General features: G+C 57.3%; 2 protein-coding genes across 2 annotated transcripts; one reads left to right on the top strand and one right to left on the bottom strand.

Annotated features, from left to right (window-relative positions):
* Nucleotides 1–766: 766 nt before the first annotated feature.
* SRARP (steroid receptor associated and regulated protein) lies at nucleotides 767–3,985 on the top strand. Its single transcript, XM_061395732.1, has 2 exons — nucleotides 767–981; nucleotides 3,091–3,985. The coding sequence occupies exons 1-2, from the start codon at nucleotides 894–896 to the stop codon at nucleotides 3,603–3,605; spliced, it is 603 nt and encodes a 200-aa protein (XP_061251716.1). The 5' UTR covers nucleotides 767–893; the 3' UTR covers nucleotides 3,606–3,985.
* A 9,013-nt stretch (nucleotides 3,986–12,998) lies between these two features.
* HSPB7 (heat shock protein family B (small) member 7) lies at nucleotides 12,999–16,819 on the bottom strand. Its single transcript, XM_061395712.1, has 3 exons — nucleotides 16,547–16,819; nucleotides 15,901–16,046; nucleotides 12,999–14,791 (listed from the first exon to the last, which is right to left on the bottom strand). The coding sequence occupies exons 1-3, from the start codon at nucleotides 16,728–16,730 to the stop codon at nucleotides 14,612–14,614; spliced, it is 510 nt and encodes a 169-aa protein (XP_061251696.1). The 5' UTR covers nucleotides 16,731–16,819; the 3' UTR covers nucleotides 12,999–14,611.
* Between the last annotated feature and the right edge of the window lie 1,267 nt (nucleotides 16,820–18,086).

Raw genomic sequence — 18,086 nt, 5'->3', positions numbered from 1 at the left:
AAAAGACCCTGATGTTGGGAAAGATTGAAGGTGGGAGGAGAAGGGGACAACAGAGGATGAGATGGTTGGATGGGCTGACGGACTCGATGCACATGAGTTTGAGCAAGCTCTGGGAGTTTGTGATGGACAGGGAAGCCTGGTGTGCTGCAGTCCTTGGGGTCGCAAAGAGTCGGACACGACTGAGTGACTGAACTGAACTGAAGAGGTGGGGTCTTCGGGGAGGGGTAATTAGGTCATAAGGGTAACCCCTTATGATGGGGTTAGTGCCTTTATAAAAAGAGATCCCAGAGACCTTTCTTGCACTTTCTGTGAGGTGAAGACACAGCAAAAAGATAGCTATTTATGAACTAGTAGGCAGGTGCTCACAAAGCACCAGAATCGATAAGCATCTTGATCTTGGACTTTCCACCATCCAGAACTCCGTCCACCACCGTCTCCTGGAGTTTGCTGAAATTTATGTCCATTGAGTCAGTGATGCTCTCTAACCATCTCATCCTCTGCCAGTCCCTTCTCTTAGGTGGGACCAAAAATAAATAAATAAAACAGCTAACAACTGGGAATGCAGCCAGGCAATGACTAAGGTTCGGGAAACTGAGACCTGGAAGAGATGGTTCCCAGCCTCGTCCCAGGGGAGGAAGCTGCTGAGCTTGGAAGAAACTGTGTGTTTGGTAGAAGGCCTGCCTCCCAGCCACTGGACTGCAATCCTGTTGACATAAACCCGTTGATCAAAGCAATCCCCCAACTGCTCCAGGCCAGTTCCTGTGGCTCCTGGTGGAATTCACTCAGCAGATCCGGATCTGGTAAATATAAAAGGTCTGGTCCTTGGGTGCGGACCCGCATTCTGAACAAGGCTGCTGAAAACAGCTTCCTCTGCCAGTGCTGAGCCAGGTGCCATGGCAGCAGTCACGGCCCCCTCAGAAGACACCAGAGACCCGAGTGCCCGCCCTGGGGGCCTTGAGGCGAACCTGGAGACCAGCTCAGGTAAGAGGTGCAGAGGGGGCCTCAGCCCTGCAGCTGAGAGGGACTGGGGAGGCCGTGGAGTGGGGGTGGCAGGAAAGGACAGACAGCCTCCCTCCAGGGCTGCCAAGATTCTCAAGCCACGGGTGAGCTTCATTTACAGTTGACCCTTGAACAGCTTGGGGGCTGGGGCGCTGATCCTCCGAGCAGTGGACAATCAGGCTATAACTACAATCATCCCTTTGTATTTGAGAGTCCACATCCACAGACTCAACCTACTACGGATTGTGTAGGAATGGGTATTTATTGAAAACAAATCCACATGTAAGTGGACCCACAGTTCAAACTGGCATTGTTCAAGGATCAGCCACATTTCCTGCATTAACTAACTTAGCAGAAGAGAAGCTTCCTTCTGAGCTGGGTCGTGGCGACGAGCACGTAGTCAAGAGGATGGCTTTGTTTATCATTTGGGCAACTTGAAACGTTTTTTTCAAAGAGCAAAGGCTTTGGATTCAGAGAGACCTGCTCTGGCACTTGCTTCATTGATAAATCCCCAGGTTGGCTCATTGATAAGCCCCTGGGTTGGCTCACGGCTGCCCCCTGTTTGGTGGGGAAAGACGGAGCAAGGATCCCCGGGGCCCGAGGGGACAGGTGGATAAGAGTATGGTGGGGGATGGGGAGCAGCGGTGCTTCCTGGGGCCACTGACGTCTGCACCAGCTGAGCCTCAGTTCCCTCACCTGTAAAAGGAGGTCGGGCTTTCCTCCTGCTACTCAGCACAGTGTGGTCCGTGGGCCAGCAGCATCGGCATTCCCTGGGCGCCTCTCAGAAATGCAGACCGTCAGGCCCCGGCCCAGACCTGCTGTACCAGAAATGAAGTGAAAGTGTTAGTCGCTCCGTCACGTCTGACTCTTTGAGAGCCATATACTGTAGCCTGCCAGGCCCCTCTGTCCATGGAATTCTCCAGGCAGGAATACTAGAATGGGTAGCCATTCCCTTCTCCAGGGGATCTTCCCGACCCAAGGATCGAACCCAGGTGTCCCGCATTGCAGGCAGATTCTTTTCCATGGAGCCACCTGAGAATCTGCATGATAACAAGATGCCCAAGCAGCTTGGAGGCGTGGTGGGGTTGAGAGGCTCTGATGTGGTGGGCTCTGCGCTCCCGGAAGGCAGAGGGCTGAGGGGGGGTGGGGAGGAGACAGATTCATACTCAGGCCTCCCCAGTGCTGAAATGCATGCTGTTAAGCCCCACCGGCTTCCCATTTTTGTGTGTCAACTAACCTACAGTTAGAACTTCCCAGGTAGCACCAGTGGTAAAGAGCCCACCTGCCAGTGTAGGAGATGTAAGAGATGTGGGTTGGATCCCTGGGTTGGGAGGATCCCCTGGAGAAGGGAAAGACTACCCACTCCAGTATTCTTGCCTGGAGAATGCCCATGGACAGAGAAGCCTGGTGGGTAACAGTCCATAGGGTCTCAAAGAGTCAGACACGACTGAAGCAATTTAGCACGTACAACATACAGTTAAACCCCTGCTGAGGGAAGTCTATTTAGTATTCTGTGATAACAGGATTTCCCTGGTCCACTGGCTAAGACCTCGTGCTCTCCATGCAGGGGGCTTGGGTTTGATCTCTGGTTGGGGAACTACATCCCATATGTCTCAACTAAAAGATCCCACGTGACACAAAGGTAAAGAATCCGGCATTCTGCAGCTAAGACCCTGTGCAGCCAAATAAATAAGTAAATACATATTGTTTACAAAATTCTGTAATTACAGATATGGGAAAAGAATCTAAAAAAGAATGGATGTATGTTTGATATATAAATAACTGGATCACTGTGCTGTTCACCTAGAACTAACTCAGCATGGTAAATCACCTACTGCTGTTCTTTGGTTGCTAAGACTTTTACAACCCCACGGACTGCAGTCCCCCAGGCTCCTCTGTCCATGGGATTCTTCCAGGCGAGAATACTGGAGTGGGTAGCCATTTCCTTCTCCAGGGGATCTTCCCGACCCAGGGATCCAACCCCCTTCTCCTGCATGGTAAGCGAATTCTTTACCCTGAGCCACCAGGGAAGCGCAAATCAACTATACCCCAATATAAAATAAAAATTATTTATTTTTATTTTATTAACAGAAAAACTCCCCGCTGAGTGGACGAACACACGAACCACTGGAGCCGGCCCCGCGCTGCGCCAGCACGAACCTCCAGCCCTCTGCTCCCTTCCAAGTGGAAGGCCGGCGCGCCGGCAGAAGGCCGTCCCCGGAGCCCACCTGACCTTCGTCATCGACTGTGCGCGAGGGAAGCAGATCTCCCTGGCAGCACCCCCAGGGCCACCCCGCACCCCTGGTCCCAACCCGGGACCTGCCGTCCCTCCGATGAAGACCTACATCTTGTTATGCGGAGAAAAGCGGTCCTCCAACCTGACTCTGGAGGCTCCGCTAAGTACGGGGGGCCTTGCCCAGGCCGGGGGGCCTTGCAGAGGGACTACGGCCCCAGCTTCCCCCCCAGCCAGCCCCGAAGGCCTTGCGGAGGCTCCTGAAGCCAAGGGGAGCCCCGTGAAGGCCGTGTCCTCGAGGTCCTCCGCGTGGGGAACGGTCATCGGCTCCCTCAAGGCCCTCTCCTCCTGCGTCTGCGCACAGGCGGATTGACTGCAGGAGCCTGGCCGTGGCGGAGAGGGTCAGGGGTCCATGCACGATTCCCAGCGTCCACTCCCGCTTCCCCAGCTGAGCAGAAGGCTTTTGTGCCTGAGCCAGGGAAGGAGAGTTGGATCCTAAAGGACATCTGAAACAGCACCAAGTATCCTCCTTCCTTCCTCTGCATCTTTGCTAGCCTTTCAGCGGCAGCAGGATAAGGCGCCGCCACGTAGAATGAGGCTGACTCAGTCACACAGCACACTCTAACACAGCATCTCCAAACTGCCAGCTCTGCAAGGCGCTGGAAAAGACACTGCAGCTTTCTTGGAGTTTGTAAGCTTGAGGGTGGGGGAGAAAAGTTAAACAACCGAATAAAGACTATTCGAGCAGTGTAATGAATGCTGTGTAGACACTGAGCAAGGTGGTGGGATGGAAAATGGTGGAACAGCACTGGGAACTACCCTCCCTAGGGTCACCTGGTTGGTTTCTCATCCAGAGCAGGAGTCAGAACCTCCCAGCACAATGGGCAGGGGCGGTAAGTGACTGCAGCCATCTTCGCCCACGTGCGAGGCTGTAGGTCACCAGGAATCACCGGGAGGGCACGGGACTCAGGATGGCGATTTAAGGACCCAGGTGGGGTGGGAAATAAGGGGAACTGGCTTCTCAGGAGGGGGTGGAAGTACTCAGAAAGGGAAGGGAGTAGCATGCTTGAACAGATGAAAATGAGATATTATTTACTGAGCACCCACTGCATGCCAGGCTTCCACTGCTCCTAGGGACAGAAAAGTAGGTGGGGGAGCTCTATGCTTCTCCTGCAGGGCAGTCCTGGTCCTCAGCAGGAAGTAGGAGCTGCTGTGAGGAGAGAGGGAGGTCTAAGAGATGCTGACAAAGAGGGTCTCAAGCCTCTTGGATTAAAATTGCTGAATGTTCATTTATTCACTAATGCTTTACTAGGTTTCTACAAACCTAGTAAACTGGTGAGTTTCCCAGGTGGCACTCATGGTACAGAACCTGCCTGCCAATGTGGGAGACACATGAGACACAGTTTCAATCCCTGGGTCCTGAAGATTCCCTGGAGGAGGGGTGAGTTTCCCAGGTGGCACTCGTGGTACAGAACCTGCCTGCCAGTGTGGGAGACAAATGAGACACAGTTTCAATCCCTGGGTCCTGAAGATTCCCTGGAGGAGGGGTGAGTTTCCCAGGTGGCACTCATGGTACAGAACCTGCCTGCCAATGTGGGAGACAAATGAGACACAGTTTCAATCCCTGGGTCCAGAAGATTCCCTGGAGGAGGGCATGGCAACCCACTCCAGTATTCTTGCCTAGAGAATCTCACAGACAGAGGATCCCAGTGGGCTACAGTCCATAGAGATGCAAAGAGTCGGACACGACGGAAGTGCCTCAGCATGCACACACAACGCTGGTGGCTGACGTGTATTGGCCATTTGCTCTGTGCCAGGGAAATGACAGCCTCCAAATGCCAGTACAGAGAAGCGCCATTTTTTTGTTGTTGTTTTTTTTTTTTTTTTTTTACCCATTTCACAGTTTAGAGAACCATGGCAAAGAGAAGTTGAGGAATGTACTCGAGGCCCATAGACAGGTGCAGTTGGGCTTAGAAGCCAAACCAGCCCTACAGCAGATGGCCTCTCCTCCTGGCAGGGTCTCTTCTAAACAGAGGGGACCTAGAGAAAGCAGACCCTGTCCTCAAGGAGCTCGTAGCCTGGTAGGGGAGGCGAGAAAGACGACCGTTGGTTGTCGTGACTTCTGATACGTGCAGCGGTAAGGCACACAGAATGAGACTGGGGCTGGAGGAGGGCGCCCAGGCCACTCAGGGGAGGAGATCAAGGAGGGCTTCGTGCAGGAAGTGGCATCTAAACTAAAAGCTGACCAGTGAGTGAGTCATACCAAGGCAAGGGGCAGGGTGGGGGTGCGCCAGGGAGAAGGGCCCGTCGTTCAGTCTGGCTGGAGGAGCCATTCATTCATTCACCAAGTATTTGTTGGGTGCCTACTGTGTGCTAGGCTCTGGGCTAGACCCTGGGATGCAGCAGTGACAGACAGACAAGGCTTTGCCATCAAGGAGCTTGTCCTCCAGCTGGGGGAGAGGATGCACATACACACTGAAAACAGAGAGGCCAGGGAAGCGACAGGGGCCTCTCACAGGAGGCCTCGCAGGCCACGAGGAGGTCTCTATTTTACTCTGAGGTGGGGACTGCTGGAAATCACAACCTGCCTTATAAAAAAAGATTCCTTAGCTCTTGTGCTGGGAGAGGAAGGCAGGGGAGGAAGCTGCATCTTACTCCAGGCAAAGGGAGTAATTATCCGTCCTAGAGAGGTGGTGAGAGAGGAGTCTGGACCGATTACATCCCCTCCTCTGTCCTCCCCTTGCTGAGAATCACTGGACTAGCAGAGCCCAGAGACAGGGCTGGAAGGGAGTCTGAGAGCCCTCAGAAGAGGGTGGGGCTGCAGGCCTAGCTTCCTGCCAGCAGGTGTCGCCCCAGCATCAGACTGGGCGGCCCCGCCTTCCGGGCTGGGGGAGGGCCGAGCTTTCAGAAGCCCCGCTTTCACTCTAATCAGTGTCCCTTTCCTCTGGAATAGCCGCTATTGATGGTTTTATACACACCACATGCCACTCCAGTTCCTCTCACACTGGACCCGTGAAGACACTGAGGCACAGAGAGATGAAATGATTTACGCCAGGTCACCAAGTCCAAACCCCAGGCAGAGTGACTGCGCAGTTATAGCGTCATAAGCCTGTACTGAGCTGCAGGTGCTCTGCTCGAGTTTGCGGAAGGAGTGAATGAGCAGTCCCCAGGGACCATTCCCCAAGGAGCAGTCCCCAGGGATCATTCCCCAAGGAGCAGTCTCCAAGGAACAGTCCCCAAGGAGCAGTCCCCAGGGCCTGGCAGTGGGCAGGGGCATCTGAGGGTTGACCGAGTGACTGAGGCCCTCACTGAGCTGGGCACACGGGTGGAGGAGGAAACCTCATCTCTTCCCCACAGTCCTGTGGGGACCATCCCATTGTACAGATGAAACTGAGGCCCGGCTGGGAGGAGTGACTGGCCCAAGGTCATGCAGACAGCGAGTGGCAGAGCCAGGGCTGAAGTGGCGACGGCGCATCCTCAGAGCTTTATCTACCCACCATATAACAGAAACTTACCGAAAAGCTGTTGAGACAATGAACCAACAAAGAAGAAAGACTTTCCTGAACCACCAACAGTTGGCAGCCATGCCTATCAGGACTGGGGCGTGGTGCGTGCTCAAGAATTGTGAGTGAAGAAAGGGAGGAAGAAGCAGAAAGGAGGGAGGGAAGCAGGGAGGGAGAGGCAGGTTTTCGGTCCGCTCTCTCCCCTCCGGCTCCCTGGGGCCAGCGGCCCGGCTTGATGCCCCTCAGGGAGTCCCCCCAGGGCCCCCACCCCGCCAGCATTCCTCAGACCCCCAGGGAGAGCTGCCCCTGGGTCCAGGCGCTGGAGGGCTCCAGAGCTCAGGACAGGCCTGGGGCTACTCGGGGTGAGCCCAGGCGCGCTGTGCTGACTGTAAACAGCACCATCCTGCCGCCCAGAGGCTCCTGCCTGGGGCCCCAGCCTGGCAGACCCCAGCCTCCCTGCTCCTCAAGACCCTCTCCCGGGTGAGGGCAGAGTCAGAGGGTGGAAGCTTGGGTTTCCTCATTCAGAAAACAAGCACAGAGATTTTACAGGACCTTAGCATTTCCCGAGCTTACACTAAACACCATCTGGCTCTGGCTGTCACAGCGGGCCTGGGAGGGTGCGACCTGATCTTTGTTTGTGGAAGAGGAAACCAAGGCTTCCAAGTGCTTCTCTGGCCCACCTCCCCCACCCCCAGTGCCCAGACAGGTCTTCCAGGAGGGCCTTGCAGAACTGACCACTTTATCATTATTAATTATTTTTGGTGGCGCCGGGTCTGTGCTGCTGCGCTCGGGCTTTCTAGGCCGGTGAGCGGGGGCTGCTCCTTGCGGCGCTGGGGCTTCTCGTTTTGGCGGCTCCTCTTGTCACAGAGCACGGGTTCCAGGCTCAGTAGGTGCCTCTAGAGCTCAGACTCAGTGGTTGCGGTGCAAGGGCTGTAGTTGCTCCATGGCATGCGGAGTCCTCTGGAACCAGGGATTGGACCCGTGTCCCCGGCACTGGCAGGTGGATTCTCATCCACCATACCACCAGGAAGTCCCAGGAACCTACCTTTCCCGTCTGCTTCACCTGCTTTTCCTAGAAAGGGGACCCCAGGTACAAGGCAGCTCCTCTGCCCTTCCAGTCCAAGTCTTCATCTTAATGGAGCCAGAGACAGTGTCAGGATCCAAACAGAAACGAGATTAGGGGATTTAACTGAGCCCTCTGGTGTCTTCAGCACATGGCATATGTGAGCCACAGCCAACCGTCAGGCACCAAGCCCTCTGAGTGCGTCACAGAGCAGCCACGGCAGGTGCAGCCTGCTGCCACCGCTTCATGGTGCAACAGTCCAGTTCAGTTCAGTCGCTCAGTCGTGTCCAACTCTTTTCGACCCCATGGACTGCAGCACACCGGGCCTCCCTGTCCATCACAAACTCCCAGAGTTTACTCAAACCCATGACATTGAGGTGGTGATGCCATCCAACCATCTCATCCTCTGAAGTCCCCTTCTCCTCCCACCTTCAATCTTTCCCAGCATCAGGGGCTTTTCAAATGAGTCAGTTCTTCGCATCAGGTGGACAAAGTATTGGAGTTTCAGCTTCAGCATCAGTCCTTCCAATGAACACTCAGGACTGATCTCCTTTAGGATGGACTGGTTGGATCTCCTTGCAGTCCGAGGGACTCTCAAGAATCTTCTCCAACACCACAGTTCAAAAGCATCAATTATTTGGTGCTCAGCTTTCTTCACAGTCCAACTCTTACATTCATACATGACCACTGGAAAAACCATAGCCTTGAGTAGACAGACCTTTGTTGGCAAAGTAACATCTCTGCTTTTTAATATGCTATCTAGGTTGCTTATAACTTTCCTTCCAAGGAACAAGCGTCTTTTAATTTCATGGCTGTAATCATCATCTTCAGTGATTTTGGAGCCCAAAAAAATAAAGTCTGCCACTGTTTCCACTGTTTCCCCATCTATTTGCCATGAAGTGATGGGACCAGATGCCTCGATCTTCGTTTTCTGAATGTTGAGTTTTAAGCCAACTTTTTCACTCTCCTCTTTCACTTTCATAAAGAGGCTCTTTAATTCTTCTTTGCTCTCTGCCATAAGGGTGATGTTGTCTGCATACCTGAGGTTATTGAGATTTCTCCCGGCAATCTTGATTCCAGCTTGTGCTTCATCCAGCCCAGCGTTTCTCGTGATGTACTCTGCATACAAGTTAAATAAGCAGAGTGACAGTATACAGCCCTGATGTACTCCTTTTCCTATTTGGAACCAGTCTGTTGTTCCATGTCCAGTTCTAACTAGTGCTTCCTGATCTGCATACAGATTTCTCAGGAGGCAGGTCAGGTGGTCTGGTATTCCCATCTCTTGAAGAATTTTCCACAGTTTATTGTGATCCACCCAGTCAAGGGCTTTGGCATAGTCAATAAAACAGAAATAGATGTTTATCTGGAACTCTCTTGCTTTTTCGATGATCCAGCGGTTGTTGGCAATTTGATCTCTGGTTCCTCTGCCTTTTCTAAAACCAGCTTGAACATCTGGAAGTTCACGGTTCACATACTGTTGAAGCCTGGCTTGGAGAATTTTGAGCCTTACTTTACTACCGTGTGAGATGAGTGCAATTGTGTGGTAGTTTGAGTATTCTTTGGCATTGCCTTTCTTTGGGATTGGAATGAAAACTGACCTTTTCCAGTCCTGCTGGCCACTGCTGAGTTTTCCAAATTTGCTGACATATTGAGTGCAGCACTTTCACAGCATCATCTTTTAGGATTTGAAGTAGCTCCACTGGAATTCCATCACCTCCACTAGGTTTGTTCATAGTGATGCTTCCTAAGGCCCACTTGACCTCGCATTCCAGGATGTCTGGTTCTAGGGGAATGATCACACCATCGTGGTTATCTGGGTCATGAAGATCTTTTTTGTCCAGCTCTTCTGTGTGTTCTTGCCATGGTGCAACAGAAATAAGTTACTTATTCAAGATCACAGAGCTCACAAGCAGCAGAGACGAGATTTGAACCCAGGTGGTGTGGCTCCAGAGTCTACAACTGATCCTCCACTCCTTTTCTTTTAATGAAATCTATACATCATACGGGAGAAAACAATGGCACCCCACTCCAATGCTCTTGCCTGGAGAATCCCATGGACGGAGGAGCCTGGTGGGCTGCAGTCCATGGGGTCGTGAAGAGTTGGACACGACTGAGGGACTTCTCTTTCACTTTTCACTTTCATGCATTGGATAAGGAAATGGCAACCCACTCCAGTACTCTTGCCTGGAGAATCCCAGGGACAGGGGAGCCTGCTAGGCTGCAGTCCATGGGGTCACTAGAGTCGGACACAACTGAGCGACTTCCCTTTCACTTTCCACTTTCATTCACTGGAGAAGGAAATGGCAACCCACTCCACTGTTCTTGCCTGGAGAATCCCAGGGACGGGGGAGCCTGGTGGGCTGCCGTCTATGGGGTCGCACAGAGTCGGCCACGACTGAAGCGACTTAGCAGCAGCAGTAGCAGCAGCATACATTATACGTGCTTCCCTGGTAGCTCAGACAGTAAAGCGTCTGCCCGCAGTGTGGGAGACCCAGGTTCGATCCCTGGGTTGGGAAGATCCCCTGGAGAAGGAAATGGCAACCCACTCCAGTACTCTTGCCTGGAAAATTCCGGGGACTAAGGAGCCTGGTAGGCTACAGTCCATGGGGTCCCAAAGAGTCGGACACGATTGAGCGACTTCAGTTCACTTCGCTTCATACATCATTTCGATCGTTAGTCACCTGCCCATGTCTAGGGCCCCGCTTGAACTACGCTTTTTGACTTATTTGTCCGCATCGCGTCTCAGCTGCCGCGCACAGGAGCCTAGTTGAGGCTTCGCGGACTCTCTGGTTGTGGCGCGCCAGCTCCCTCGGCATATGAGCGGCGTTCCGGCTTAGCTGCCCTCCTCCCCGCCCCGGCATGTGGGATCTTAGTTCCCTGACCAGGGGTCAAACCCAAATCACTGGACCACCAGGGAGGTCCTGAGCCCCCACTCTTTTTTTTTTAAAAAGGAAGTTTTTAGATTTTGTGTATTTTTGGCTGCGCTGGGTCTTCGCCGCTGCGCCCTGGCTTTCTCTAGTTGCGGCGGCGGAGGCTGCTCTTCGCTGCAGCGCACGGGCTTCTCCGTGGAGCACAGGCTCTAGGCATGCAGGCTTCAGCGCAGCGCGCGGGCTCAGTAGCTGAGGCAAAGGGGCTTGCTTGCTTCGCGGCATGTGGAATCTCCCAGAACCAGGGATGAGCCCACATCCCCTGCATTGGCAGGTGGATTCTTCTCCACTGGGCCACCAGGGACCCTCCACTCTTTACTAAGCCTTCTGAGCTTTTTTAAAAATTCCACAAGCATTTACTTAGCTCCTTTCCCATGCTGGGCTTGGAAGCAAGAAGGCAGAATAAGGCATCTTCTGCCATCGCAGACCTGGGATCCAAAGCAGATGGGAAACAGAAGGGGTGAGGGCCAATGGAGGCGTGCAACGGGGAGGTGGGTCAGGGAAGGGTGGGCTGGGGCTAGGGGATGGTCTGGTAAAGAAGCTCTGGCCTGCAGTTCCAGAGGCCTGGTCTTCACCCCATCTCTGCCACTGACTTGCTGTGTTACTGAGGGCAAGGCCCTACCCCTCCGGGGGCCTGGGTCCCCCCATCAAACCATGAGGAGTTGGGAGTGACTCCCAGAGGATATGGGGCTAGCCAACCAAGCCTCAGGTCTGCCCTCAGCCCCAGGCATGTGCTCATCTCATCTGAATCTGAGCTTCTTTGAAACACAGGTTTTGGGCCTAGGGTTCCTTGAGCTCTGTGACTCTGAGCTGGTGACTCTGGAGGACTTCCAGGAAGAGAAGGCTTTTGGTCTGGGGTAGGTCTTTGAAAGTGAAGGCACCTCCTAGGTCCTCCACACCCATCAGGTACTGGACCTGGACTTGCTCACAGATCTCCAGCCCTGGAAGGTTGCATGCTTTCAACCTCCCCTGCCTCCTGCCCACACCGTCTGCTAAAGCTATAAGATGTAAGGGTTCCCCTTCTCTATACAGGAGGGCAGGGAGTGGGGGAATGATCTGAGCTGACCCAGCAGAGGGCATTCTAGAGCCACAGTGATTCACATTCTGGCCATGCCACTTCCCAGCTGTGTGACCTTGGGCCAGTTACTTGACTTCTCTGAGCCTCCTGTCTTCCTTGGTGCCCACCTCGCAGGATGGTGGGCATGAGCAGGTGTCTGGCACACACTAGGCGCTCAATGAATGGGGCTGCTATAATTATTTTTCACGTGGTAGGGGCGGGGCCCAGGACCCGCAGCCAAGTCTATTTTTAGCCGGGAAAGCGTGGGGGACCAGCGGAGACAAAGCGCGGCCGCCAGCCCGGATGTCAGGGGGCGGAGCCAACGCGCGGAGCCCGCTGTCTCCAGCCCCGCCCTCCTCTTCCGCGGGTCACCTTGGCAGTGGGGCGCCTTCAGTCTCCAGAGCTCCCTCAGCCTCTAAAAGCGCAGTCTGGGGAGGGGCCGCTGGGGCCCGCGGGGTGGGAACATTCGGCCCCATTGGCCACCGGGGAGCTGCCCCCTTTCCTGGCCCAGGGAGGGACGCCGCTGGGCTGGGGACGCCAAGGTGAGCCTGGCCCCAAGTGGGGTCGGAGAAGGGGGAGAGCTGGTCCCTCCTCCCCCCAGCTCCTCAGCGATGAGTGTCGGGGCTGCAAATAGCCCGGTGGAATCAGTGAGTCACGAAGACTGGAAATACCGCGCCCCTTGCCTCCCTTCCCTCCCCTCCTCCAGACTGCGCCGAGCTGCCTGGAACTCCGATTTCAGTAGCGCCTGGTGGTGCGTGTGGGGCGTCCTTCCAAAGGGCGCTCAGACTCTGAACCGGTCTGCTCCCCAGCCAGGTCCCAGCCGGCCTCTGCCCGGGGCTGTGTGCCCCTAGGTTAGTCCCTTAGCCTCACTGGTCGTCAGCACCCGGCTGGTACAAGACAGGCTTCAAAAGCCGCCCAGCGCAGCTGACCAACTGTAGGCGTCCCCATGCCTGGGACAGCGCCTGGCAGGTAGGAGCAGGGGCTGGCAGTTGGAAGAGAAGGCGACGCAGGGTTTCAGGGAAACCATTCCCAGAAGACTCCCCACGTGGGCCTGGGAGCCAAGGCAGGAGGCCAAAGGAACCCACCTTTCTGTGTGGTCTTGACCTTTACTTGAGCTACCACCCCACTCCCCAGTCTCAAGAAAGACACCGTTTATCCAGCTTTCCATTCCTGCCCTACCCCAAGCTTGAAAACCTCAGGCGGGTGACCTCCAGAAGCTGGTGATTCTGCTGTTTATTGTGTGTGCAGGATACAACGCCAGGACCCCACCACCCCCGTCGTCCCCTGAGGCGACCTCACAGAGCTGGGGCCCCCTACTGCAACCCCTCAGCCCTGCCTCTGAATGTGGGAGACTGCACCAGGTCATGGGGGGCAGCTGGGGGTCCCCAAAATGGAGGCTGGCAGGAGGTCCTTGTCCTGGCCTGGAGATGAGGAGGGACAGGGGTGGGGCATTCTCTCTCTAACAGGAAGCTGTGGGGTGGGTGCAGGGCTGAAAGGCAGAACAGGGAGCTCTTCCCCTCTGCACAGAGGAGCACGGCTGGTTGGAGAGCAGCTTCTGACATCCTGGGTTCAAACCCAGCCTTCAGTGGGCAAGCTGGCCGCTCAGCTGCTCAGACTCTGTCCCCACTGATAAAAGTGGAGATTGTAAACCTGCTTTTAGAGTGCTCTGAGACTTTCTTGGTGGCGGTGGTTAAGGCTCCACCTCCCCACGCAGTGGGTGCGGGTTCAATCTCTGCTTAGAGAATTAAGGCCCCACAGGCTGCAGGGTGTGACCAAAAACTGAGAAATAAAAATAGAATGTTCTGAATTTGGCTGCAATCAATGGTAACGCTTTGTATTTGAAGGACAAGCGTAACTGGGCATGTGTGTGTGTGCACCTGTGTGTGTGTGTGTACTACACACACATGCCACGCCTATCACTTCACAGATCATAGATAGGGAGGATGGGGGAGGCGGACGGCCACAAGGGAAGGTTGGCGGGAAGCTGGGGTCCTACCTTGAGGACTCAAGCCCCATCCATACTTCCTCTTGTGGGGTGACTTGTCTGCGGCAGAGACAGTCCTGGGAGCCCAGGTGTCCGGGTGGGAGGAGGAAGGGTCAGCCCCACCCCTCGGCCCAGCCTTCCCTGGAGGCATGAGCAGGTAACAGACGGTTCACACAGTTTATCACGAACCAGCTGTATTGGAAAAACCCCGTCTATATACAGACACAACATGGCCCTGCCCGGGGGCAGCGGGCTGGATGGGGCACCTTGTGGGCGGGCAGCCTGGCAGCCGGCTCGGGGCTTGGAGAGCGGCCGCGGGGAAGCGGACCATCAGGGCTGTCTCCTGGCCTCTCTGTGCCTGGGCAGTTCGGTTTTGTGGGCACCTCTGCCAGCGATCTCCCTCTGCTCTCCTGCTTCCCTTGGCCAAGGGGGTCCCGGGTGCCCAGTTCCCCTGCCCTGCAGAGACTCCAAAGATGAAAGAATATGTCTGTCTGTCTGTCCTGCAGATTATTTGCCCAGATTGCCTGTCCCAAGCCCCTTCTCCAAACCGGGTTCTCTGGATCTCCTGTTCCCATCCCAAACCTTTTCTTCTGGATTAAGGCTGCATCTGCAATCTGGGGGTCACGAGTGAGGCGGGGGGTCCCCGACCTGCCCTGGGTAGAGCAGAAGCCCTCATTTGGGGGTGGGGATGACCCACCTGGGGTCTGGGGTGGGGTGGGGTGTCAGGGCCCAGAACCTGGGCTGAGATGTCCCCAGCGCTGTCACGAGGGGATCAGGAGAGCCACTCCGGCTGGCCAGCGGGGAGAACAGGACACGGGGTAGTTGGGGGTGGGGCAGGGGCGGCCTCAGATCTTGATCTCCGTCCGGAAGGTCTGCTGCACGTGCTCCGTGGGGGGCTGGCGCCGGGCCCGGATGGTGAGGCTGCCGTCCTCCCGCAGGGCCGAGGTCACCGACGTGGGGTCCACGTCCTCAGGCAGCTGGCACTTGTGAGCGAAGGTGTTCATGACGGTGCCATCGGCTGCAAGCTGGGGAAGGGGCGAAGGGTCAGGGCGAGCTGCACCCCCCCCAGCCCCGCCTGCTCACGTCAAGCCCCAGCCCCTGCTCCCTGCTCCCACCCCAGCTGGGCCCCACGCGCCCTGAGCTCCTGCTCTCAGGCGCGAGAGCCTGGCATCGGAGCTGCCCTGGGGCAGTGGTGCCCACAGGCTGAGCGCCGAGCGTGGATGCGTGCAGAGGAGCTCAAAGGACCCCAGCAGGCCCGGGGGAGGGCGGAGCTTGGTGGAGGAGCTCAAAGGAGGAGGGGGCGTTTCCGGGTCCCTGCGCTCGAATGCCCACTCGTGGGTGTCCATCAGCCGCTGGCAGCACGCCCCCTGACACCGCCAGCACAGTGTCCAGCAGAGCCGGGGTCGCTGAGTCACTGGTGGGGGCAGGGCGGGCACGTGCTGCCCACTGGTCCTGGCATCCGCAGGGCCTGGCTCCCTGATGGGGGCCCTCCAGGCTCAAAGGAGGAAGCCAGGCCGCGGGAATCAGAGGCGGCCCTGGGCAGCCCCTCTCCTCTAAGGGGCACCTGCCCGTTCAGCCACAGCCACCCCCTCCTCCAGGGTGCAAGCCTCCTGACCCTGAGGACCTGTGGGTGGAGGCAGCGTGGGGTTTGGAGGGTGTGAGGCCCTGACCTGCAGGGCTCTGCCCAGCCTTGAGCCCAGTTCAGGGGTCCCGAGATGAGATGCTAGCCGGGCCTCTGGGTCTGGGAGAAACGAGGCCTTGAGGGGCATCAGGGGCAAGAGCTCCTGCCCCGGCTGCCTCCGGGCATGGGGTGCCCACCACCCACAGGCTTAGAGAGAGGGCCATCCTCCTCCTCTCAGCTCCCTTTCTCTCACCTCCCGGGGGCCCCCTCCTGCACCCCTCTGCCCCTCGCCCCTCCCCGTGGCTCCCTTGGCTCCTGAAGAAAGAACCTGGGAGCCTGGGTTAGTGACAGGGGTCCTGTGGCCCACCAGCTGCAGGAGCAAGGCCTCCTGTTTGTCCTGGGCATTGAGGGCTGCGGTCAGGGTGCAGGGTCCCAGGATGGGACCTGGGAGAGGGCCCCTGTGCAGAGGGTACGGGTGTGAAGCCCAGGACTGGGGCGGGGGGACGGGCTCACCTTCTCAGCCCGCACCTCGATGTGGTTGTTGGAGGTGGTGACGATGATGTCCTCAGGTGAGAAGTCGCTCACGTCCACAGCAAACTCATAGGCGTCTCCCAGGGTCTTGATGTTGCCCGGCCCCCCAGCACGGGCCGTGGGGAGTGCTGGGTGGGCAGAGCACAGGGCAGGCTTGTCCCCAGGGCCAGGTTTCTGGCTCCCTCTCGGGTGCGGGGTGAAGGGGCAGACCCCGAGGCCTGACTGTCTAACCAGCCCGTCCCCCTCATCTCTTGCAGCCCACCTTCTGCACCAAGGGGGCGGGGCCTTGCCCAGCAGAGGCTGTGGGGGAGGGGTGTGCGTGTAGGACACTCTGCAGGGACCCACCCCAGGCCGGCAGGGGGTCTGCGTGCCTCCCCAGAGCCCCGCAGCTCTCAGAACTCCAGAGAGGACCTGGCCCCAGGCCCCGCGGACCCCGGCACCAGAGCTGACCCCAGGCCAGCACTGTCTCCTGAAGGCCTGCCCGTCCTGGCCACATCTGTCTGTCCAGCCACATCTGCCCCGGCGGCTGCACGGGGCTGCAGCGGTAGCACCTGTCGCTGGAGGCGCAGTGGCAGCGGGTGGTCCCGCCCTACGTGGCCCCCCTCCCCACGGGGCCCCGAGCGCTTGCCTGGAAAGGCCAGGGGCTCCGAGTGGGGCCGCATGAAGCCGCCAAAATCCTCGGAGAACATGCTCAAGGCCTTCTCCATGGGTGGGTCCTGGGCCGGGAGGCTGTGGGAGGCCGAGGAGGAGGAGGAGGAGGAGGAATGGAAGCTCCGCTCCGCTCTGAAGGTGGAGGATGTCCTGTGGCTCATCCACGGGGCGGCAGCGGGCCCCGGCCGGCGGGCTGGGCAGACAGGCAGCGCGGGGGCAGCAGGCTCGGGGAGCTGCCGGGGACCGGCCACCGCCGCTTTATAAGGCCCGGCCGCCCTGGGCACAGGGCCAGCCCCTTGTCTACTGGCTAAATTTAGTCCTCTCCGTGGCCCAGAGGGGCTGGGGAGCTTCTCCAGTGAGACCGCCCTGCTGACAGTCCAGTGCGGGAGGCCGCGAGGCTGAGCTCACTGCCCAGCATTCCAGGCTGATAACTCCAGCCCCAGAGCCGCCGTGGCAACCGCGTGGGGTCCTGTACTGTCCCCCCCACCGCTCAGACCCTGGCCCACCTCAGGACCCTGTGCGTTCCTGTCTCTGGGCCTGTCTTCCCCCAGCAGTCGAAGAACTGTGCCTCCCCCATCAGACTGCAGACCTCTTGCAGAGGGTTTTCTCTCTCAGCCGTTGGTGCCAGGTATCAGGGCAGAAGCCCAAGGCCCTGGATCTGGGGAGGTCAGGAGATGCAAGGTCAGGGGTGCATGGGGGACCCCCACCCACGGGATCCCTGTGTGAGGCAAGGGCTTCCCCAGCCAGAACAGATAACGTTCAGGGCCATCTCTTGGGAGGCCTGAGACGGCCCTGGAGGAGGATATAGAACCTGCAGCTGTTCCCCTCCCAGCCCCCCAGGGAACCCAGATGTCAGGCTTGTCTCCCTGCCCCCTGCCCCTCCCACCACCCCGACTCTGGAATATTTCAAGACCCAGAGGAGAAAGCTGAGGCAGGGTAGGTTGGGTCTGGACTCAGGGGAGGAGAGCAGATGATTCAGGAATGGTCCTTAACGATATAGAAGGTTCTGTTCCCAGGAGGTGTTTGCCTGACCTCCAGCTTAGAGGAGAGGCCAAGGAGGCAGCAGGCGAGGTTTTATTCAGAGTAAAGGAGGCTCGGCGAGACGGTCGTTCTAGCTCTGAGTTCTGAGGGGCCTGCTGGGCCAGGGCTCCTGGCTGCGAGCTTTCCAGCGTGGCCTCATTCAATCCCTGCAAGGAGAGGGTATTCCCATTATATAGATGGAGAAATGGAGCCTCACAGAGAGCCTGGGGCTTGCACCTGGGAAGTGGCGGGGCCGGGATCTGAAACGAGGTATCTGACCCAAACCCCCCAGGAAGCCAGGGCACCCTGAACATCCGTGTAAGGAGATAGGCTGGCCCAGAACCCCTCGAGAGGCCCCTGCCCACCCACAGGTCCACGGAGCCCGGCTTGACGTCACGCGGCATCAGGGAGTGAAGCCAGGGAAGGCTGACCTGGGAGCCTGGGGCCCCAGGCTGGCTCCCCTCCTGCCCAGACCAGCTCTGGTTCCTCCCGCCTGT

Source organism: Bos javanicus, chromosome 2 (assembly GCF_032452875.1).
Source record: "Bos javanicus breed banteng chromosome 2, ARS-OSU_banteng_1.0, whole genome shotgun sequence".
Taxonomy (NCBI): Eukaryota; Metazoa; Chordata; class Mammalia; order Artiodactyla; family Bovidae; genus Bos; species Bos javanicus.
The sequence above is the reverse complement of the archived record's forward strand: the minus strand, read 5'-3'. Positions and strand labels throughout refer to the sequence as shown.

What these genes read in the sequence shown, in the direction of transcription:
- SRARP (XM_061395732.1), top strand. Translation starts at nt 894, where the DNA reads ATGGCAGCAGTCACGGCCCCCTCAGAAGACACCAGAGACCCGAGTGCC. An exon ending in GAACCTGGAGACCAGCTCAG is followed by an intron (nt 982 to 3,090) that starts GTAAGAGGTGCA and finishes TTTTATTAACAG; the next exon opens with AAAAACTCCCCGCTGAGTGG.
- HSPB7 (XM_061395712.1), bottom strand. Translation starts at nt 16,730, where the DNA reads ATGAGCCACAGGACATCCTCCACCTTCAGAGCGGAGCGGAGCTTCCAT. An exon ending in GGAGCCCCTGGCCTTTCCAG is followed by an intron (nt 16,047 to 16,546) that starts GCAAGCGCTCGG and finishes CTGCCCACCCAG; the next exon opens with CACTCCCCACGGCCCGTGCT. An exon ending in TCGAGGTGCGGGCTGAGAAG is followed by an intron (nt 14,792 to 15,900) that starts GTGAGCCCGTCC and finishes CCCCTTCCCCAG; the next exon opens with CTTGCAGCCGATGGCACCGT.